The 23,879-nt window shown below is 46.1% G+C and overlaps 1 protein-coding gene across 1 annotated transcript in view; it reads right to left on the bottom strand.

The window, feature by feature from the left end:
* Nucleotides 1-23,879, bottom strand: part of fgf22 (fibroblast growth factor 22) — a 185,536-nt gene that overhangs the window by 113,599 nt on the left and 48,058 nt on the right. The window contains exon 2 of the mRNA XM_086006023.1: nucleotides 16,455-16,768. Within this exon, the coding sequence (XP_085862149.1) occupies nucleotides 16,455-16,768 (314 nt within the window). The remainder of the gene's footprint in view (nucleotides 1-16,454; nucleotides 16,769-23,879) is intronic.

The following is a 23,879-nucleotide window of genomic DNA, read 5'->3' as shown; positions in this document are numbered from 1 at the left end:
GTTTGATTGTGCAGGCTAAGCAAATCTGGCCAAGATGAGTGCATCCCTTGCATCCCGGGCAGCAATGTGGTCGCACACTGGCGCCTTCTGGCCTGTGCAGCTTCAGGTGGGTGAGCAGCAGCTTGGCGCTCCTGTTGTTGCTGCTGCTGTTGGTGGTGCTGTTGTTCATGGTTCTGCTGCTGCCACGGCTGGTCTTCGTCCGAACCTGATGTCCAGGAGGAAAGGAAATAAATGGTTCCCATGCTTCTGGTATATGCCTCAGTTGAGGAAGCGCTCAGTCAAGGTGGCGAGAGGGGTTTCCCAGGAGGTCACACTGGAGGTTGTTGTCAGACTCTACTTCCACTACAATGGGTATGCCTGCTAAAAGTTCCCCCAGACCTGAGACAACAAAGTTCTGCCACCTGCAAATGATGATTGCTGAAAACTCCTTTTTAATGGTGGAGCTGCAGCTGTTAGTAAGCAATCCACTTGTGAGGTTGCCAGGATTCACTGGCGTGTTCCAGAGGAGACGTGCAGTAGGTGGGAAAAGTGGTAAAATCAGAAAGGCCTCTCAAAATGGGATTATAGAGGCATTTAAGTTGTTGTTAAGGCCCTTAAGGGCCTATCGCGCCTCTTGGCGGGCCCGCCCACCATTTTTTGCGATTTTACCACCTCACACGTATTCAATCCCGCCTCCTCTGGCCTAGCAAAATCGAGCCCATAGAATGACTACAGCACAGAAGGAGGCCATTCGGCCTGTCGAGCCCGTGCCGGCTCTCTGCAAGAGCACTTCAGCTAGTCCCACTCCCCCGCCCTTTCACCGTAGCCCTGCAAATTTTTTCCTTCAGGTACTTATCCAATTCTCTTTTGAAAGCCATGATTGAGTCTGCCTCCACCACCCTCTCAGGCAGTGCATTCCAGATCCTAACCACTTGCTGCATAACATTTTTTTTCCTCATGTCGCCTTTGGTTCTTCTGCCAATCACCTTAAATCTGTGTCCTCCGCCAATCGGAACAGTTTCTCTCTATCTACTCTGTCTTGACCCCTCATGATTTTGAACACCTCTATCAAATCTCCTCTCAAACTTCACTGCTCTAAGGAGAACAACCCCGGCTTCTCCAGTCTATCTACATAACTGAAGTCCCTCATCCCTGGAACCATTCTTGTATTGGACACAATACTCTAGTTGAGGCCAAACCAATGTTTTATACAGGTTCATCATAACCTCCTTGCATTTGTACTCTATGGGATCGATTTTCCAAGCCCCGAGGAGGCGGGTTTAGAGGCAGGAGTGGTGGGAAAATTGCAGAATCGGGGGGCAGGAACCCATCCCGCCCCCAACCCGCCTCCGTGCCAATGTCCCAGGAGGTGGGTACCCGACCTGTGCTGGGAGCCGCCTCCCCGAGGCGGGAAGGAGATTAGTGCCAATTAACTGCCTAATCCCTATTTTTAGCCCCGAAGTGTGGGCTGTCCGACGGCTCCGAACCACACCAAGTTAGCGAGGCAGACCGTCGGTCTGCAGGGGTTGAAGGGGTCGAGATGTCTGTTGTGCAGGTGAGTGATGGGTGCATGTGTGCAGAGCTAAGTGTGTGAGGTAAGTGTAAAGTGTTTTACTAAGTTTTACTTACCTTACCTTTACTTTCTCCTGCAGGCTTCCTTCCTTCAGTTCTCGGGAGTCCCTCAGCTCACCGGCACAGAAAGCAGAATGGCCGCTGAACTGTCAAAAACTGCAGCCTCTGCTTTCTGGTCTGGAGAGATCTCTAACTGAGTCTGAGTAGAAGGACTCAAGTTAGAAGACAGATTGTCCGTGTTTGACTGCTTCACAGAGCTGTCAAACGCTGATTTTTCATCTGTCAAAAGCTCTTGACAGATGAAATGTCAATCGCTGATGTAACCAGGTGTCCCTTAATTGGCCTGCTGAGCCTGCTGGGCGGGCTTAACAAGGTCAACCAAGGGAAAATAGCGTGGGTTGGCCACAAATCGATGAAGGCTGGACTACAACCCAAAAAGTGGGTGTCCCGCCACCAAAAACTCCCCATTGACAAAATCGAGCCCTATGCCTTTATTTATGAAGCCCAGGACCCCATACGCTTCCGGTTTTAATGGAGGCAGGCTGGGGGACGGGCAACCAATCCACTCTTAGGTGGCGGGTCGGTTGGTAACAGCTTTTATGGAGGCTGCGTGCCTCCATTTTAACAAGCTTTTTATTTTTAACTAATGTGTGGCTTGTTTCCATGGCCTCGGGAAACCCGGCAGGTAAAAGGAGGCGAGAAGGGCTGGATCCATAAGGTCTTTACAGCGCTGGTTGTGGGTTGAGAGGAGCAGGAGTATTTGCTCCCAGTCCAACAAGCTACCCTGTAAACCCAAGCCCTCCGATATGTCTGACCCCCATCCCCACCCTCCATGATCTTGCCCCCCGAAAAGGCTGTCCCCCTCACAATCTCTCCCCACCATGACCACCATCTTGCCCCTCGTGACCACCATCTCACCTCCCGTCCATGCTCTATCTCCCCACGATCTCTTTTCCCCTCCCCCCACCACTAAATCCCTCCTCCCCCCACCAAACTGCGATCTCTACCTGCCTGCTACCTGCTCCTCCGCTGTGTCCTTCTGCTGCAGGGTTTCCTGCCCGGCAGGCAGCCAGACTGTCAATCAGGCTGTCAACAGGGGTTAGAATCGAGGCCTAGCTATCAGCTTGGCTTGGTGGATCGCATGCTCACTTCTAATTCAAAAGGTTATGGGCTTGAACCCCACTACAAGCTCGAGCACATAATCTAGGCTGACACTTCAATACGGTGATGAGGGAGTTCGGCTCTGGCGGCGTTGCAGGTGGTGAATTTCCGTGGTGGTTCTCGTGTTCGTCTGCCATAGTTTTGGTGGAAGAGCCACGTGAACCCTGGAAAATCAGTGTCAACGTTGCTGAAATTCACCCCCGCCAACTTTTGGAGTTGTTGTTAAACCTGCCTGCTGAGGTGGATGTGAAAGAACAGCAAGGAATTCTCGTGCACCGGCCAAAGCCTCTTCAATTGGAAGAAGATTATCTGGTCATTTGTTTGCTGTTTGAGGTGCCTTGCTGTCTGCGATTGGCTGCACATTTACCTACATAGCAGCAATATAGAAAGTACAGTCTCAATGGCTGGCCTCCCACATTCTACCCTACGTAAACTTGAGGTCATCCAAAACTCGGCTGCCTGTGTCCTAACTTGCACCAAGTCCTGTTCACCCATCACCCCTGTGCTCGCTGACCTACATTGGCTCCCGGTTAAGCAGCGCCTCGAATTCAAAATTCTCATCCTTGTTTTCAAATCCCTCCATGGCCTTGCCCCTCCCTACTTCTGTAATCTCCTTCAGCCCCACAACCCTCCGAGATATCTGCACTCCTCTAATTCTGCCCTCTTGTGCATCCCTGATTATAATCGCTCAACCATTGGTGGCCGTGCCTTCTGTTGCCTAGGCCCTGAGCTCTGGAATTCCCTGCCTAAACCTGTCTGCCTCGCTACCTCTCTTTCCTCCTTTAAGACGCTCTTTAAAACCTACCCCTTTGACCAAGCTTTTGGTCACCTGCCCTAATTTCTCCTTATGTGGCTTGGTGTCAAATTGTTTGTCTTTTAATACTCCTGTGAAGCGCCTTGGGACATTTTACTACATTAAAGGCGCTAAATAAATACAAGTTGTTGTTGTTGGATGTTCTTTCTATATTTTTACGTTATTGAGTTGAAGTCACTCAGTTTCATATTAGTAATGAATATATTAATAGATTAACACGTTTGTTAAAATAGTGGACAGGGGAATTTCACCCGAACACATTTCACTTGAACACACAGCCAACATTTGCGCTGCATATGTGCACTTCGAACAGAATGTTCCTCCCAACCAACCAAAAGACACAATAGCATTTATTAGGACACACTATGTGAAGACATATAATAGAAAATACATCACTTTGTAACCCTGGCGATATTCACTGGCAATATTCACTCAGAGATGGGTTCCTTATAACAATTTAAAGATTTTGATAGCTGATGTAATATTTAATCTTTTGAAAATTTCCCTCTCCCTCAAATGGATTACTGATTTATATTAACATTATAATATTAAATGGTATCCCATTTGATGTGCGCACGCAGTGTCATCAATCATCTTCCTCCCAGTGTCAAACTGCCTGCAGAGGGAAGAGCAAAACCCCACAGTTTTATAGGGCTGAAGAGTTCACTATATGCATGGGTTAAGTACCCATAGCTAAGCTTTCAAAAGTTTTTTAAAGTTTACACAGTGAAGAAATCCAGCCGTTTACCTCCAGTAATTGGCATTGAATCCAACACAGACTGGGTGAAATTCTTCCGCTTGCTGGCTTTAAGTGTCTCACACAAAAGGAATTTGGAAAGTCTCAATCCAGTTCCTAGGGTCATGGGCCTACAGCCGAAATTTGGCATTCTGAATCAGAGAGGCTACACGACGACTGTAATGGGAAATGGGAAAATGCTGCACTGATGCATTTGGAGCTCTTCTGTGGTTGAGGCTGACGCACATTGTTGCGGCAGAGTGGAGAGAGCAGATCTATTGCATCATTGGGTCATACATAAGAAATAAGAGCAGGAGTAGGCTGTACGGCCCCTCGAGCCTGCTCCGCCATTCAATAAGATCATGGCTGATCTTCTTCATCAACTCCACTTTCCCTCCCTACCCCCATATCCCTTGATTCCCCCAAAATCTATCGATCTTGGTCTTGAATATACTCAATGACCGAGCATCCACAGCCCTCTGGGGTAGAGAATTTCAAAGGTTCACAACCCTCTGAGTTCAAGGAGCCTGGCATGCAAGATCTCACTATGAATTGATGTGGTCCCAAGATGCACACAAAAGAAATGGAATGTTCAGGTGGCCAGCATTTGTGGCTTTCCTTTTTACCCCAAGAACCCCAAGTTCTGCTCATGTGTTCCCACAAAATGAAATGGTCACTCGTGATTAGTCAGGAGTGATGTCATGCATATTTTTTACATTGGAACAAAGTAAGGTCGGAACAAGCGTTTTTACCATCTTTATGTGAAATTTCTAATGAGCGGCATCGTTAGGGAAGAATTCCTCTGCTCGTCAATGCAGTGGGATTGTAAATTGAAAGATGGCAACCAAGAGGTGACGTTATAAAGGGATGTAAAGGCAGTAAATGGCAGATTCGGAAAATTATCTCAAACTAAACTGTGTGAGCAGGACATGCCAACTCATATCCAGACTAGTGAAAGACAAATTTTGGACTGATGTCAGGAAGACAAAAGTAATGAATATATGAGTAGAGTAATGGAAGTCAAAACATAGAATTTTTAGCATAGGAGGAGACCTTTCAGCCCTTCTATGCCTGCACTGAAGGGAGAAAACACTGGGATCATTTAAGAAACAATTAGATGCCATGCCGGGAGACTGTCAGATTTTTCTGGAAAGATCAAAATTGAATGAATGGCCTTCCTCATTCGTTAGAAAAGAGAAGACTTAGAGGAGACCTGATAGAGGGCTTTAAAATTATGAATGGGTTGGACAGGGTAGATGTGGAGAGAATGTTGCCAAAATTAGGGGCCACAAATACAAGATAGTTACTAATAAATCCAATAGGGAAATAAGGAGAAATTTATTTGCTCAGAGAGTGGTTAGAATGTGGAACTCGCTACCACAGGAAGTGGTTGAGGCAAATAGCTTGGATGCATTCAAGGGGAAACTAGACAAGTGCATGAGAGAAAAGGGAATGGAAAGATGAAAGGCTGAGATGAGGCAGATGGAATTGGAGGAGGCTCGTGTGGAGCATAGACTCCAGCACAGACTGGCTGGGCCAAAAGGCCTGTTTCGGTGCTGTATGTTCTATGTAATTCTACGTATGTTATTTATCTTCTCATCTTGTAAAACGTATTATGAAGATTCCTGTGGATGAAATTTCTAGTGAAATTGTAAGCCTGTTGAGAATGTCTGCCTTTACAATAACGACCGACGGAATGCTAGATGAATGTATTTATGATGCCACTGCACATCATGAGCAGAATACTTCCTCCTCGTATTATTGAAAAAGCTCAATAATGTTGACCAGAATTATTTTCTTTCCCAAATAAGTTTTTACAAAAGTAATATCTTCTATTTTTAATTTCAATTTTTCTACAAGTTTTAAGGATCCTTCAGATCACTTATAAGGTTTTAATCATATCAAAGGACTTTTAAAAAATTGCATCCAATAGTGCATCTCCACTTTGAATGGTGGAATGTAGTTTGAACTAAAAAAGCAATACTTTTAGATACACCAGAGTAGCGGGATAAGGGAGCACAAGTTTAGCGTTATGAAGGGCAAACCTGGGGCAGACATCAGGAAGTGTTTCTGTACACAGAAGCTGGAGCAGCGAGATGAGGAGAATTTTTTTTCACAGCCAGTTGTTATGATCTGGAATGCACTGCCTGAAAGGGTACTGGAAGCAGATTCGGTACTGGCTTTCAAAAGGCAGTTGATATATATTTAAAAAGGAAAAATTTGCATGGCTATGGGGAAGAAGTAGTGGAGTGGGACTAATCGGACAGCTTTTTCAAAGAGCTGGCACAGGCATGATGGGCCGAATGGCTTCCTTCTGAGCTGTAAGAATCTATCGTCTCGATATTACAACCATCGCCAACCACCCCCCCGCACCCCCCCCACCGTCCCCCATGATGGGAAGGAGAAGGTCGGTGGGTGGGGGGGAGATATCTTAAATACGGGGAACGCATCCTCAACACACCATGCCCACCCACTTTTTTACACCGGTGAATAATGAGGCATCTGAGTGTCCCATCGTGGAGCGGTGGAACACTTAATTAACATATTTAAATTCGGCTCCCACGGTGCAATTAAAATTCACTGCTGCTGCGTGGGTTTTCCAGGGGTTGGGAAACCCGGCAGTGAAAGGGAGGTGGGAGCTGTCTGCTCCATAAGGTAAGTGTCTCTTTCAGCACTCCTTGTGGGCCAGGAGGAGCAGGAGTGCTCCCCATGGCTCCTCAAGAAAGGCTTCAGCCTCCCTCCTACTGATCGCGTCCTCTCTCCCCCACTCTTGATTGCTGGGGACCCTCCCCAAAGGTCTCCAGCTGCGGCCTCCTGCCGCCGGTGTTCCTTCTGGCTCACTATTTGCCCAGCTGCCGGGTGGGATACGGAACTAAACAATGTTAATGATGTCCTGCCGTTAAGTTTGACAGGACCTCTGCATTCCCAGCCTTGCTGGATTCTTCGGCCGTTTTCGGCCTCCCCATCTGGATTCATTTGAGTAAGAGGCAGATGTTGGAATGGGAGGATGACACAGTTGGTATTCTGGAAGGATGAGATCAAATGGGTTGAAGGGACTTCTCACCTAAATCTCTGTGAGAGCCCAATGGCTCACATCTTTGAACTGCTGTCTCCTAATAATAAGGTTACAAGTTTCACTCCCACAAGCCTGCTCATCACTCAAACTCACTTTCCTAAATTGGGTGAGGTTTACCAATTCTCAGACAGACCATTGTGCGGAGCACCAAGCAGAGAGGTCCCACCTTGGAATGAAGATAAGCTGGCATTGTCGAATATTTTTGCGCTACCAACTGAAAGCCATTAAAATGATTGGATGCAGAACTGTGGGGAGCAGGCCTGCAATTTCCCCAATATGCATTTCAGGCTGGCAAGGCTCCCTAGCAAAACTGTGTCTTCATTACATCAACACTCATCTGAATCTTGACTTAGCATTAATGATTGTCATGGAGTTATTCGTGGCCCAAACCATGTTATCCTGACAACTGGTGGCAAGAGAAAAAGAGGAAAGAAAACAAGGTGGTAAAACAAAATAATAATTGCAGTTTGAATTTTAAAAAAACAATTACAGGTTCAGTTCCTATTATAAAGGTCATATATAATCTCTTAAGCAAATCCCTCTAATTCAAATAGCAAATCTGGTTTTTATATCCAGATATATTACACAGACCATGATGTCAAATGCCCCTCAGAGGGGTAGCTATAAAATTTTTGAAAAGAATATATTTCACGCATTGCAAAAAAAAAGCCGACCATATTTTGACATTCCGTTGATACTTGCTCAAGAAAAGTTGATGAAAGCGTTAAATTTGTAATACAGTATTTTGTTTACTCTAAGAACAAAATATAGAAACACAAAAATGTTGAGACGCTGGATAATTCAAAGTTAGTTAAACTTAATAGATGTTAGATTTCCCCACAGCGAAGGCATAACCTGCTTTGCTCCATTGCGGCAGGGTCTTGATGTGACCATGGTGGAATTTAAATGATACACAATGAGGAAAGGCTGAGAGCAGTAGCATCGTTACTAACATGCATCTGGGACTTACAAAACTAGGGTTCTGTGGCGGGGGGGGCGTTTGTTGAAGAAGGCAAAAGGGCATCCTTCCCAAAGAATTCACTAAAAACGGAAAAGTAAAAGCACCGTTAATGCAATCTGAGGTATCATTGGCTTTCAGTCAAAATAATCATAACTTCTTCAGTGGAAATCTAGGAAATGAAAATTTGAAATGCTTACACTTAAAGGGCCCTTGGAACAGCTTCACAGAAAAAGGATTTTTTTGTTTGTCCAAATATACCATGCTGTGGTATATCTTTATTCAGAACAGCTGCAATGGTATTCAGTTACAACAACAGGTAATCTGGAAAGGCATCACTGAAACATATTGTGGATTTTAACCCCTTCCACCATGAACTGCTCCAAAGTGTGCTTTGTTTTTCCTGAGCAAGACTCCCCACAGTTTTCTGTTTCTTTCTGTGGCTTAATCGGCTGAGGATATTAGTCAACGATTAGCCTCAGGAGATGAAAAGCAGCCCAAACTTTTTGGTGCAGCCTACATTTCAAAAATAATCTTCTCCGGATGAGGGCAACACTGGTGAGGCCGTATATATATTGCCTACCCCTAGTTGCCCTGACAACCGAGTAGCTTGCTAGGCCACCTCAGAGGGTGTTAAAAGCCAGCCATATAATGTAGGACTGGAGTCATGTAGGCCACACCAGGTAGGGGTGGCAGATTCCTTACTCTGAAGGACATTAGTGAACCAGTTGTGTTTTTAATGACAAGTTAGTAGCATTCAATAGTCATTTTTTTCTGGTGTCAGCCCACAAATGAACAGATTTATTGAATTTTATTTCCACAACCTGCAATGGTATGATTCAGAGTTTATTATCCTTTGGGTTTCTAGTCCAGTACATTTTTTAAATATTTGTTTATGGGATGTGAGCGTCGCTGTCAAGGCCAGCATTTATTGCCCATCCCTAATTGCCCTTGAGAAGGTGGTGGTGAGCCGCCTTCTTGAACCGCTGCCGTCCGTGTGTTGAAGGTACTCCCACGGTGCTGTTAGGGAGGGAGTTCCAGTATTATGACCCAGCGACGATGAAGGAGCGGTGATATACTTCTAAGTCAGGTTGGTGTGTGACTTGGAGGGGGACTTGGAGGTGATGGTGTTGCCATGCGCCTGCTGCCCTTGTCGTTCCAGGTGGAAAAGGTTGTGGGTTTGGGAGGTGCTGCCGAAGAAGCCTTGGCGAATTGCTGCAGTGCATCTTGTAGATGGTACACACTGCAACCACGGTACGCCAGTGGTGGAGGGAGTGAATGTTTCTGGTGGTGGATGGGGTGCCAATCAAGCGGGCTGCTTTGTCCTGGATCATAACCACTATCATAACCATTACATTACTGTGGTATCAATCACCTTTGTGGAGATTTTACAGTCTATCAAATGCCAATGAAATATACTGGCTTGGTGCTGCAAGCCACTGCCAGCCACAATTGTTGGACTTTTATTCTGGTAACATTTCACAGAAAGATTTTTACTTTATTTTGGCGAGGCGGGAAAAGGAACGTTGAGACTTATTCTGTGTGCAGATAAACGTGCAGCTCTTAAAACAGCAGGGGGACCTGGTACATTTTAAGCATTGCTATTCGGACCCACATCACTGTGCCCATGCTCTGTACACTTATTCAACATATGAAACAAGCAGGATCAATGGGCAACAATACCAAGCCAGTTCAGCTAGTATTCTTCACTTACTGATAATAGATTAGCAACTCATTTCCTTCTCCTTCCATCCCTAGTTAGGACAACTTGTTCACATTGCTATAAACAGTCAAGGATCTTGATGGTTTCTATTGCAACCAATTTGTATCACAAGTTTTCAAAGTTTTAATTTTTGTCCACTTGTTTATATGGAGTGCAAATTGCTACGGTTAGGTTTTTCATAATTTCATTCTGTCCCAAAGTTACTTCCAGCTATTTACATAATGATATGAAAATTAATCACAATTTGAATTATGCAAAGAGAGCCTCATAAATTATGCCATTTTATTTTGCAATTAATTCAAGACAGCAATCTTCCTATGCATAATACAATTGCAGCAGGTAGGTTAATTCAGTAGTGTAGGGCTTATTTATATCTGATTTGATACCTATGCGTTCGCCTCTACAGTCCATTCTCCTTCCAGCCCAAGACCGCCACCATCTATGCTGTTTTCCAAGTCGGGCCAGTACAATGTGCAGACGTGGGTGCTTCTTCGTAACTGACCCACCAGGAGGTACACTCAAGTTGTGGGAGAAGCTCCTCCCAGTCAGTTTGCTCTCCCTCCCACAGGTGATCTGGCCAAGCTTGACAAAAATTAACCTCTCCGAACCATTTTTTGCCATTTTGATTCATTTCACCTCAGCAGTCAGGTATTCACAGAGGGTACAAAACAGGATATCGTGGTTCATTTCTTCACAAACCACCAAGTGCTGTCGTGTCTCTGGATTACACCACATGTTAGCTTATTTTACAAGTTCAGTTTATTTTTTTAAACGTCAAGTGCCCACACTCTCACGACAACCTCAATGACCACAGCCTCTGCTTATAGAAGGCACTAATGCAGAATATCTTTTAAATACGCATCGATAGCTTGGCTGAATATAATACTGCACGCTCCTGAAAATCACTGAATGAATCGAATGGCCAGTGTGTAAATTGTTTAAAAAGAAACACCAAAAAACATTGAGATACACGACCACTTTATTCTAATGAGGTGGTACTTTAGCGGAAAATTGCCCTACGTTCTGGGAGTAACTGGACTATGATGTGGTGGGTCAGGGATGACTCCTTTGGCCCTACTTTGGTGCCACTACGAGACTCCCACTTGGGTGGCTACATTGAGATTTTCTTTGAGAATCGCACGGCCACTGTGCACAGTGGGGACCAGTATAAAACAGCGGGCAAAAATGTTCATCATTCGTTTTGATTGGCTTAACAGTAAGCAAGTAAAGGATATTATAAAGATTATGTGCTTCTCTAACTGGTGGAAAGTTTTGACGCAAGGAAGAGCAACGTAAAAGGCGGCCATCATTAAGTACATAAGCGTGTGCGTGACATGAGAACATTCATGGTTTTGGTTTCAGGAAATGATCCACTGCAAGTAAGCCAGCAGTGATGAATCCACACAATATCACAATTTGATGTGCCGAGTTAAGAACAATGGTTTGATATAACAACAGAAAATGCTGGAAACACTCAGCAGGTCAGGCAGCATCGAGGAGAGAGAAACAGAGTCAACGTTTCGGGTCGAAGACCCTTCGTCGGGGCTGGAAAAGGTTAGAGAAAAGAGATTTTTAAGCAGGGGCAGGGCGGAGGGAAGGAAAGAACAAAGGGAAGGTCTGTGATAGGATGGAAGGCAGGAGAGACAGACTGACAAAAGGGATGATGGTGCAAGGCAAAAGGAGAGGTCATGGGACGAGTTAAGAAACAAAAGATGGCTCTAGATGAGGTGTGAATGCTGATGGCAGCAACATTAACGGCTACCACGTGGCAAAACAAGAGAAAAAAATTAAAACAAATATAAAGAAATACAGGGGCCGAGGTTATAGTCTGAAATTGTTGAACTCGATTTGATATTTTGATGGTTTGATATGGTGTGACATCCCTTGAATTTCTACACTTAGTGCATTTTGCTGTTCGTGTATTGCAGCTTTGGGTAAAAATTCCTAGAAGTTGGTTTCTAGCTATATCTAAGCAATAACAGATCACTTGCTGCAAGAAATCAATTGCCTAATATCATACGCAGAAAGTCTTTAATATTAACATAGAGCTAATCAACATCTTTGTCTTCATCATTTAAGGTTATAATGATAAAGTCTTATTATCTTTAGTAAAATGGGTTCAATGGTTAGTTGAATCCAGAGAATATTAAAAATACATGTACAGATAGTACTGAATTGTTTAGCAGCAGATGTCTAAAAGCAATACTGGATGCACGGATGCAGAGCCCAGGGATGAAGACCAGGGATGAGCAAATGAGGCCATTCCATCGCTGGAAACATCCCTCTCAAGCCGAATCCTGTCCTCACCTGACATGCACACTTTGCACCAGGAGTCACTGGATAGAGGTCACGGCTGGGATTACCTATGTCTGCCAGAGCCTGGTGCAACAAGGTTGTGATGGGAGAACCGCCTGCCACAGTGGTGACCCCTGACCCTGGCCGAGTCTCCAGGGCCAGGCTGTTCACAGAATCACAGAATCACAGAAACCCCACAATGCAGATAGAGGCCATTTCGGCCCATCGAGCCTGCACCGACACATATCCCACCCGATCCCCGTAACCCCTACACCAACACATATCCCACCCTATCCCCGTATTTAATCCCCCTAACACTAAGGGTCAATTTATCATAGCCAATCAACCTAACCCGCACATCTTTGGACTGTGGGAGGAAACCGGAGCACCCGGAGGAAACCCACGCAAACACGGGGAGAATGTGCAAACTCCACACAGACAGTCACCCGAGGCCGGATTTGAACCCGGGTCCCTGGTGCTGTGAGGCAACAGTGCTAACCACTATGCCACCGTGCTGCCCAGACTATAACCTCGGCCCCTGTATTTCTTTATATTTGTTTTAATTTTTTTCTCTTGTTTTGCCACGTGGTAGCCGTTAATGTTGCTGCCATCATCATTCACACCTCATCTAGAGCCGTGCTGGGTTTGGTTGGGCTCCCTGTCTTATGCCCAGGAGCCCAGAGCATGGAGAACAGCAGTGGCAGGTCTGAGATACCTACCGCAGTGTAGTGTGGCATGTAGCTTCAGGCATGAGTGCAGACTAGAAAGATTTTAATTTTTTTGTTGGTTGTTGAGGAAAAGCACCTTAGTTTATGCAATGTATCGCTCTTCAATTTTTAAATTCCTCTCCTCTATTGCCCAGTGCTCCTTGCAGTCACTGCTGCTGAGGTGCAAATGGTGTGAAGTATGTCGTGTGATGCATTCCTGGTGTTTGTGCCTAATTATAACACAGCCGCCCATTCTTGGGCAGACCTGACCCTGGCATCGCTTTGGGCAGAAAATGCCATAAGTGGCAGGGGGCAAGCAGAGGCTGGAGGAGCTGCTGCCAAAGAATTTTCCAGCACGTTCCGCTCGGGTTATTCTGGGGTGCTAGAAAATCTGACTTCATTAGTGGGAACCGTGTCTGATGTTTTTTTTCCCACCCCTCCCTGATCCAGGAGAACTGCAGCCAATTCTAGCACCCCTCCCACCACCCCTGTAAAGATCAACTAAATCAGCATAAGAGAAGGGACATAAGCTGTGACTCTCCTAGACTGTATGCCGCCATTCCATACTGGGCAGTGCATCTACCAACTGATACATTGAGAGACCCCAGGAATCAGCAGTGGCTCAGTGGGTAGCACCCTTGCCTCTGAGTCAGAAGGTTGTGGGTTCAAGTCCCACTCTCAGAGACTTGAGCACAAATCTAGGCTGACGCTCTAGCATAGTACAGAGGGAGTGCTGCACTGTCAGAGGTGCCATCTTTCAGATGAGATGTTAAACTGAGGCCCCGTCTGCCCTGCAGAAGAGCAGGGTAGTTCTCCCTGGTTGACATTTGTCCTTCAACTGACATCATTAAAGAACAGATTATCTGGTCATTTCAAGTTGGCTGCTGCGTTTCCTACATTACAACAGTAACTACACTTCAACAGAACTTTATTGGCTGTAAAGTGAGATCGTGAACGGTGCTATATAAATGCAAGTCTTTCCTTCTCAGTTGCCTTTTATGTAAAGATATAAAATTTGAGGGGACCTGGGTGCTGCCCCATCCAGAGATCCAACTGGAAAAACTTAAGCACACATTAACCACACCCAGGGGCTAGCAATCCCAACATCTGAGTAACAGGAAAAAGTATAAGTTTTTATCAGGAAGGATGAATCAAGGTGCCTGGCCACAGTATCAACCCCACCTCAACACAGTCAGCCGCGGCAGACAAAACTGTAGCTTTAATTCTTTGTGAAAAGATTGTTGTCTCTTCTAGTCAGGTAACCCGAAGCTCCAGCTGATGCTAAAATGGGCGTGGAGCCAATTTCCAGGTTTCAGAGATGAGTTCAAGTTCGATTGACCTGGTGTCAGTTTAGAGTGAAGACTGACATAACGCTGAGACTGGAAGGAGTTGCTCAGCTCCGGGTGACAGTGTTAAGACTGACAACTGAGAGGTTTCAAGGCTCTGCCTTTATTTACATATTTATGCAACTTATGCAATGTTTTTTTAACTGCTGGTTAAGCTTCACATGATAGAGGATTGAATTCACCATTTCATTAACCTTTAATTTCCATTACTAGAAAACTTCACAAAGAAGCTGAACAAGGTAATGAGAATGGACCCATTTTCAATTATGTTTGAATGAGACAGAAAATGCAAGAAAGGTGCTGATTGTAAACGGTCATTTTATTTTTGCGATTTTACTCCCGTTTCTGGTTCCTGGCCCTTGCGTTGCCTTATCCAGAATGATCTCCTTCGGCTAACGGCCTGTGCTGCGGATTTCTCCGTCACTGCTGTCACTGCTCCTCTGTAGCCGTGGGAGGCACTCGTTTCAAGGAGAGCTCTCTCCCCTGGAGATTTTCTTCCCTATCTTGAAACGGCGGGCTCTGCTGTAAGTTGAGGTGCTCTCTTCGAGCGACCTGGTTAAGCATCGGTTAAATGCAGTCCCGGAATGAGTGAAGCAGCAGCTTGATCCACCAAATGCCCTGCACAGCGGAAAAGCAAAGCCCGTGGGTTCCTGCCGTGCAATTTCCTTAGACCTGGTTCCAGCTCGAGTCAGCAAGGGGGAGACACCCAACAGAGAGCAGACGCTTCCCCACAGGATGTGAAAATTGGCAGGTGACTCACCCAGGCCACTCTCCCACACCTCTTAGCTCTTAGCCAGTGGTTACCAAGTTCAATAGAGCCCCAAAACGGTGCATGTTGCTGAAGGAGGAGAGGGGAGGGAGGGGGGCAACTAAACAAACAGGGAACCGGGGACATTTTTAAAATGCGGATCAAACCGGGTAAAAATAAGTATTTGTGCTGCTAGCTGAAAACAGTCAAATCCTGGAGTCTATGTGAAGCGCTATGAGATCCATCACTCTATTACTGGAAACACCAGACCACCTCACATTAAGTGCCCGTTTTTAAAGGAACATGTACAATCGGAAGCTTTTGCTCATCTCTATTTAAGACTATTGCATCAGTGCCCTGAAACCCTTATCTCTGCATTTTTCATGAGCATCCCTGTCTAGTGTCTTTTTTGTGCAGTCAATAACATGTAACATCTGTGCACTGTCCTGTGCCGGGGAGTGGACATAAAGCAGAGATTCACTTAAATGTTTCAAACAAGTTTTTATCAAATTTACCGGCGGGAGCAAACGACTAAAAGTGACGTCAAAAAAAAAAAGGCAAACAATAGACGGAAAATTGAACTCACTGCTGTGCTGAAAATTTCTGCATAATCACCACTCACTGAGGGTGGGAGTTAAAGAGCGATGTTAGCATCACCGTGCTGTATCATTGAGCACAGCAGGAAGATGTATCTTTAAAACCTGGACTTTTCTTCTGCAAAATAAAATACTAAATCTGGTAGCCCAGATTGTAAGCCATGTGCTGCACACATCAGTTCATTTTATTGGCTATTTAATCACAAGCCCAGAGGTCCATGCAGATCTGACAACCAATCCATTTTAGTTACCATCGACATTTTAGCGAGCATTTTATTGTTACTCCAGTGCAGCGCTGAGAAAAATACCAACCCATTATTGGGCCATTTTTTTTTAAGATCGCAGGATTAGTTGGATTTGCTTAGGTTGGGAAAGAGTTAATCCATTGACGGGCAGGGGAGAATTTCCGCACTGAAATGCAACCCACCCCCCCTCCAAAAATGCTACCTTCCTCACAATGATTACAACAACTTGACGGAGAAATGTTTCGTTAGATTGCACGAATTCCCAATTAGTCTCAATCAAAAATGCCAGTGTACTATTTGTATACCTGCGAAATAAAAGAAATTGCACATTCTCATCATTGCATAAGGCATTCAACATTTAAAGGGATCATTTGATGGGAGCTCTAGGATTTATTTTTTTGTTCCCCGCCTCCCCCCCACCCCGGCCCCCACAGTAGCTGTTAGGACTGTTCACTGTGTGACCGAAGCTGATTTTAAAATGGGGGTTCGACTACTTACTGTTCAGGCAGTTCTTCTTTCTGGTCCCATTCACCTTCCCAGCTCTATCGATCTTGAGGAAGTACTTGGTGGCCGAGTAGAGCCTCCGCCACCGCACATCGCCCTGCAGGTGGTTGTAGCTGCGCGTGTGGCGCTCCAGGCTCGAGGAGCAGTTTGTAGCATCCAGCGTTATCGCATCTTCGGACTCGCCGCGGCAACTGGCGGACACCGAGCAGGCCAGGGAGAACAGAAGGAAGCAAGCGAAGTGGGGCAAGGGAGAGACACCGCTGGTCAGCATCCATTTCCACATTGTAGTAAAATTCCTGGAGTGGGATCTAGGAAAAGACGCATACTGAAGCAGCAATGAATTCACCTGGGCAAAGCGAGAGTTCCTCACGCGGACTTCCCTTCACAGCAATCTTTCTGTTGATGTCTCCGAGTTGCCCCGATGTTGTTGTATCCATGACCCAGTCACACCTGAAGCATTAGTCCAATTGCCTTTAGTAATTCCTCAGAACACCAATTGTGCAGAATTTGAATGGATATGAAGTTTCCTCCTTCTCTGGAGCTAGCTGAAATTTGTACAGGAAGGAAGAAAGAAAAAAGAAAACAAAAATAAACTTCAGTCCTGAGTTCCTCTGCTCATCTGAATTTGCCTCATTAAAACAAGAGCCTTCAGAGACTGCAGCGTGTGGGAAGGAAAGGTTGTGTTTTTATCAATGCCTCAGACACTACAAACTGCAGCCGGCTTGTCATCTGCTTACCATTCAACTGACAGCTGAGAAAGGGCTGGCCCTTTTCAGATAGGAGGATGTTTTTTTTGTCCTAACAGCCAGTAGTTTGTCGCCTGATGAAATGTCATCGGGAGGGTTGGGCATTCAGTCAAGTCACTTACTAGCAACAGCAAGCAGGGAAACAGCTTGCAGTGGTTATGGTTAACAGCTCACCTATGTGCTATTGACTTTAATGGCATCTATAGCTTTCTTTCATGTCTCTTTCTCACAAACACTTCTTACATTTCTAACCATAACAGGTCTGTTGTCCTGATATCTAACAGAAAAGTCACAAGTTTTTTTTACAAGTACACGTGATTAAATAGTGTTTAAAAAATGCATTCTACATCTCTCATATGACATCAAAGAATTCTTAAATGGGCATGAACATTTAAAACAACTTATAATCTAAGTTCATGAGTTTACCCTTTGGGAACTAGTGTGCAAACGCTAATACATTCATCTGAAATTCCTCTCTCTGTTATTTTAGCAGCGGTGTTAGCCCACTTATTGTAAATGGACTAATGGCACAGTTAAAATACGGGTGAGTGGAATTTCAGGCAAATGTGTCAGTGCTTGTATGTTGATATTCCCCCTTGCTATTTCGGAGCCAAAGTGCCTCAGCTTATTTTTTACAAAAGTTACTCAGAATTGTAGACTTTTCTTTTTTCAAGCAGAAACTCAGATTTAAGAAAATGAATTTATGCCTTTTATTTTTTTTTCTCTCTCTCTGCCATCCAAAGACCTCCAAAGAATTGAAGTTGGTTTAATAAGAGGCTGATTTTGGACTGCTCTCTAGGGAGTCTCAAGACAGTGCTTTGCTGTTGATGTGTGTGTGAGAGCCACTGCAAATCTATCAGTCCTGTTACTCTTACTCAAAGGAAAAACAGCAGCTGGCTTCTCAAAAACCTCCATTCTACTTTTGTTTCAAGCATCACAACTGGAAAGTGGAGGAACAAGCAATTTTTCTTTTCACCTGGGTCTTCATTAAAGTGATTTTTAAACTCTGTTTTATGGCTTTGTAAGCTGAATCTCTGTTGCACATCACAGAGTGTAATTATGCTTTTTTTTTTATAACCTTGGGCTTTGATTTCTTCTGTTACTGTGCTGCTTTAAAATAAACACATTAATGGCTGTGTTAAAATAGCATACAAAAGGAATTTTGCGTGAGCAGGTTAACCGGTGCATTACCAGAAGAAATTAAACCGTTGAACGTTTAAGAAAATATTACCTTTCTTTATAGCGTGCGTGTGTTTATTAGAGGATTCTTTAACTAAACTGATAAATTGAAGTGGTCCGATAGGCCTGACATTTGGCTCACCAACCAAAAGCTTATGACTTTGAATCCCAGGACTGACTGATACTCAGGATTGCTCATCTCTTTTGGGTGAATGTGGTCAATTGGCACAAGGAACAGAACTGAACTGTCCCATTCCAGGGGATGGACAATATGGTTTATTCAAGGCAAATGATGCTTCTTACTGGCCAGTCTAAAAGTGATACCAGAAAGTCAGGGAATTAATACAGAAACCTTGCTCACTTTGAGTGTTTTACTTTGGTTAGTTCCCCTCCCCCACCGTTCCCATATAACCACTTAAGTTTCCTGTGTTCTCAATCAGTATGTGGTGGGGAAAGCCTAGGTTTTTTTCCCCTCATGTTTTATAGTCCCTTTGACACTGTGGCTTTTCAAGGGAAGACACACCCATCAAATAGCCTGGCTAAGAAGTGATGAACCTCATCAAACATATTGGTTGACAGGCTCAAGTGTCACCCGCAGCTGGGGCTCGGCCTTACAGCCACATTGACATGAAGGAGCCATCTTAGCTATGCACTACTGGACGACTCTTCTGTCAGCTCTTGTATACTCAAAGGGAACGTTGTCCTTTAGTTCCAACCAATTATATCCATGTCACATTCACTTCCAGTATTAAAATCTTCCTTCAGTAAAAAAAAATCTGCCAATCTCTTGTCCATCACAGTAACCTTGTGAGGTGGTTTGTCAATCATTTGTGATGTACCAATACGTGAAAAGACAAAGAAGATGATCATTTTTAAAGTTTAAAATCTGCACGCAATAGTTTTGACTTTTCTTATCCTTGAAGATGTAAGATCGACCTAACTCCTACCTAATGAGCGGCTGATGATCCATTTGCTAATATCCCGAATGGTTTGGTGGTGCTTTGAGTTTGAGTACTTGGCATGGATTGAAATTATTTGTAATGCACAAATATACACAGGTTGAAAACCTTAGAGGCATTAACGTTAGTGTTAAAGTGGTTTTCAACTCACTATCTGAAACTGTTTAACGTTACGTTGTCTAATCTCTAAACTTTTGTAGCCTAGAAATTTCTGAGTGCTCTAATATTTTAAACTGGTTTAAGCCTCCATCAAAATAGCAGGCAGAGAACTGTTATACAAATGTATTAAGCGCTCTGACACTAACATCGCAAAACGGTAATTCCTCGGCTTATAGATCAGAATCGATTCCTAGAAATCAGATGTTAAGCTCAGTAGTCTTTGCTTGTGATTATTGTGGTCTGGTAATCTGACTTCAGTTACTTAACCAGCCTTGATACAGTCAGAGTTGATGTATAACACCACGTCTGTGCAAATGCAACTTGTTTATATATGTGACAGCTTAATGTTTGCTGAAGATTTATGTTTTAGCAGTAGGGGCTTGTGTTTTTCCTGCTGAGATGCTATGAGCGCAGTTATTTTCCAGCATGAACAAGCAGCAGGATCATTGTTGTAATGTGAATACCTGATGACAGTGTGTTACACGACCGTTACAGTTCTCATGTCATAGAGCACAAAAGCGTCACTTGAATGGGTTGATATCTGCAGCAGATCCCAGGGTTGTGTTACAAGGCTTTAAACACACAGCGAGTCATCAGAGGGCAAATTTCTGGAGACTCCACTCCTGGAGTGTCGTTCAACAGGAGCACAAGTTGGAGAATCAGGAGTGCTGACCTGTGCACATAGTTCTCCGATTCACCCATCGAGCGACAATCCACACCAGGAGCAGTCTCTGCAAAAATCTCCCCCTTTGAGTTTTTTTAATATGGAATATGTAGAATTCATCTTTTGTTAAGGACTATAAAGAAATTAATTGAGAAAAAACAAAGAGTAATATATATTCCACAATGAAGAAGCCTTCGTATCTCATAAGTGACACAGCCAAAAGTAAGCAATGGGTACCGTCCTCTGGCACAGAATGTTCTTCGACACTGAACTCTTAACCCATCCGCAGCCAGAACAAGATGTCAGCCTGCATGGTTCGGCGCCACTCCTGCCATGTGTTTACATTTGCTGCCACTGACATTGTACTTTCACCAGCAAAGGGGGAGAAGCTCTGATCAGGTGGATCTCTGCAGTGCCAGATGCACTGCCGCTCCCTTGTCTTTATTACAGCCAGAGCTGGTGCTGTCTGTGATGAGCAATACCATTTGACAAGTTCTAATTGTAATTAGGAAGTAATTAGGAAGGCTATTGGAATGTTGGCCTTTATTGCAAGGGGTATGGTGTATAAAAGTAGGGAAGTTTTGATGCAACTTTACAGGGTGCTGGTGAGACCACACCTGGAGTACTGCATGCAGTTTTGGTCTCCATATTTAAGGAAGGATATACTTGCATTGGAGGCAGTGCAGAGAAGGTTGATTCCTGGGATGAAGGGGTTGACATATGATGAAAGGTTGAGCAGGTTGGGCCGATACTCATTGGAGTTTAGAAGAATGAGAGGTGATCTTATTGAAACATACAAGATTCTGAGGGGGATTGACAGGGTGGATACTGAGAGGATGTTTCCCCTAGTGGGGGTATCTAGAACAAGGGGGCATAGTTTCAGAATAAGGGGTCGCCCATTTAAGACGGGGATGAGGAGGAATTTCTTCTCTCAGAGGGTCGTGAATCTTTGGAATTCTCTATCCCAGAGCTGTGGAGGCGGAGTCATTGAATATATTCAAGGTGGAGATCGACAGGCATTTGAACTACAGGGGAGTCCAGGGGTATGGGGAGAGAGCGGGAAATTGGTGTTGAGGACAAGATTGGATCAGCCATGATTTTATTGAATGGCGGAGCAGGCTCGAGGGGCCGATTGGCCTACTCCTGTTCCTGTTTCTTATGTTCTTAAAATTCTGCACCTTGAGCATCCCTGATTATTGTTGTGTATGTACCTTTAACAGAAGAACTGATTCTATACTGCAGTACCGGCAGTGACCACCCCTGTATATAAAGCCATAGCAGGCTTCTGTACGTCAGTCTTAAGTTACCCTCTGTTCAGCTGCAAGCACGAGTAGAGGGAGCTGCCAGACTTTGGAGAGTGGATTAAAGTGGTGGTCCCCTGACCAGGAAGAGGAGGAGAACGTTGGACCACCACCACCAACTCCACCATCATTACATCAACTGAGGTGCCTGGAGAGAGAGGACAGAGGAGGAGAAGGAGAAAGGAGGCCTACATCAACATCAACCAGGGGAGAGGCCTTTCTATCACTGCCTCCCCAATTTGGCCTCCACTTCAGGAGAGGGAGAGAGGGGAGAGAAACCAACTGCTTGAAAGGAGGGAAGAAAACTTCATCCGGAACATCTACAGGTGGGTGTTATTTGGGGCACTCTCCCAAGACTTTGTATTTTAGGTGGGGGGAGAAAAGAAGAAGCAAGGCCGGATCATCAAGGGGTGTAGTGTGTGTGCTCTTGTTAAAAGCTAGGCCACACACACCACTAATTAGCATCCCTTCTATTGCCTGCCCTGGGAGAGCTTGGAGCTGCCCAAGGTGAAGTCCTTAATTTAATTTAATTACCTCGTTAAGACCTGTTGCAGGACTAAGCTTGGGCTTCTCCAGCTTTTCCAGGTGAAGACGTCTTCTCCCCCTGCCAGAAGACCACCATCACCAAAGACTTTTTCCATCGGAGAGTGCAACCCTGCCTACACCCACCCACCATCCTGAGTGGCAACACTGCCCTTTGCGGCCTCCCTCCTTCCCACCTCCCCCACCTCTCTCTCTCTCTCTCTTTGTCTCTCTCTGCCTGTCTTTCTAAGGCACCTTAGTTTCATCTATTTTATTAATTGCCAATTGAAGCAGAGGGGCGAGGGCTCCTCTCCCAATTTAAATCAATAAGGAGAGAGGTGTGTCCTCATTTTAATCAGCTCCCTCTGCTCAATAGAGGACAAAAAAATATATATATACACCGAGGCCATTAACACCTTCAGGCCTGTGACTTGGGGTGAGTGTAGCCCTTAAAAAAAGCACCCCAGAATGGCGACTGCATCTTCGCCGGTGGCGGGGCCAGCCGGGACCTATGCGAGAGTGGTAGCCACAGCCACAGCTGCTCCCGCTGTTCCTGCTGCCCCGTCACCTTTTCGATTAATAACAAAAAAGCTTGGGGTGAAGAGCTACACTCACCCCACTATGACCATCGAGGCCTGCGTCAAGGCCATGGCTGGGGTTGTCGGCCCCTCAGCCATCGTCGCGGCCTCGAAAATGTATGGGAAGGCTGTGTTCTTCCTGGGGTCGGAGCGGGCGGTGTCCCTGGCTGTCGCCAAGGGGCTCACCGTGGGCGGGACTTTCCTGCCGGTGGATCCTCTCGAGGCCACCGCGCAGAGGATCATTATTTCCAACGTCCCGCCCTATGTTCCTGGTGAGCTCCTCCTTCCCCATTTGCGACAACTTGGGGAGGTGAGGTCGGGGATCACGCCCATCCCGCTCGGCTTCCGGGAGGCCAGCCTTCGCCACGTCTTCTCCTTCCGGCGCCAGCTGTTTATCCAGCTGGCGCGGGAGGAGGACACTGAAGGGGCGTTCGTCGTCCTCCACGAGGGGACCGCCTACCGCGCCTTTTGGACGTCGGACGGTGTGAGGTGCCATGCCTGCAGGGAGGTGGGGCACATCAGGAGGAACTGCCCTGCCTCCAAGGCCGCCGGACCGTCTCGTGCGGCCGAGGCTGGCGCCGCCGCCGCCGCCCTTCCCCCCGGATCTGCCCGCGCGTCAAGTACGTCTGATGCGCGGTTGACGTCGGGGGCCGATGCCACCAAGGCCTCCGGCGGGGAGGAGGGAGCGTGTCTAGCCGGAAAGAAGGCGCGGGGAAAAAAGAAGCACCTTAGGGCAGGTCCGCCCGTGGATGGTGAGCCCTTGCCCCTTGAGCCCCTTACACCCGCGCTCCTCGCGGAGTTGATCAGGGCAGATGTGAGCGGGAGGGGCCCCGTGCCCGAGCCTGTGGCCGCAACCGCCGCAGCGGTAATGCCAATACCTGCGGCCGGGCTCGGGCCCGAGGAACCCGACAAACCTGCTCCGCCGGAGGGAGTCGAGGAGGAGGCCTTTGCAGACATGGAGGTCTCCCTCGCTCCCTCCGTGCTAAAAAGAAGGCGCGACCCCCTGGATGAGGAGGAGGACCGGGAGGAGGAAGGTCCCTCCGAGCAGGGGGAGTCGTCGCCCGCCGCGGGTACTGCGCCCCCCCGCCCCCCCAGCGCTGTCGTCATCACCAGCGATCGGCAGGGGTCGCCTGTCCCTCGGGAGGCTGAGGCAGATGTGTCTGTCCAGCACGTGCCTCCCGGGGATGGGGATGAGACCCTGCCCGTGGGGGGGGTTGCGGAACAACCCGCGGCAGTAATTGAAGTTGACCTTTTATCGGTGTCGTTACCCCTCGCCGGGTCGGGCAGCCTGGGGGCTGGGTCGGGCGAGCT

This window comes from Somniosus microcephalus, chromosome 13 (assembly GCF_052327205.1).
Source record: "Somniosus microcephalus isolate GS21.2 chromosome 13, FLI_Smic_1.0, whole genome shotgun sequence".
NCBI lineage: Eukaryota > Metazoa > Chordata > Chondrichthyes > Squaliformes > Somniosidae > Somniosus > Somniosus microcephalus.
The sequence above is the reverse complement of the archived record's forward strand: the minus strand, read 5'-3'. Positions and strand labels throughout refer to the sequence as shown.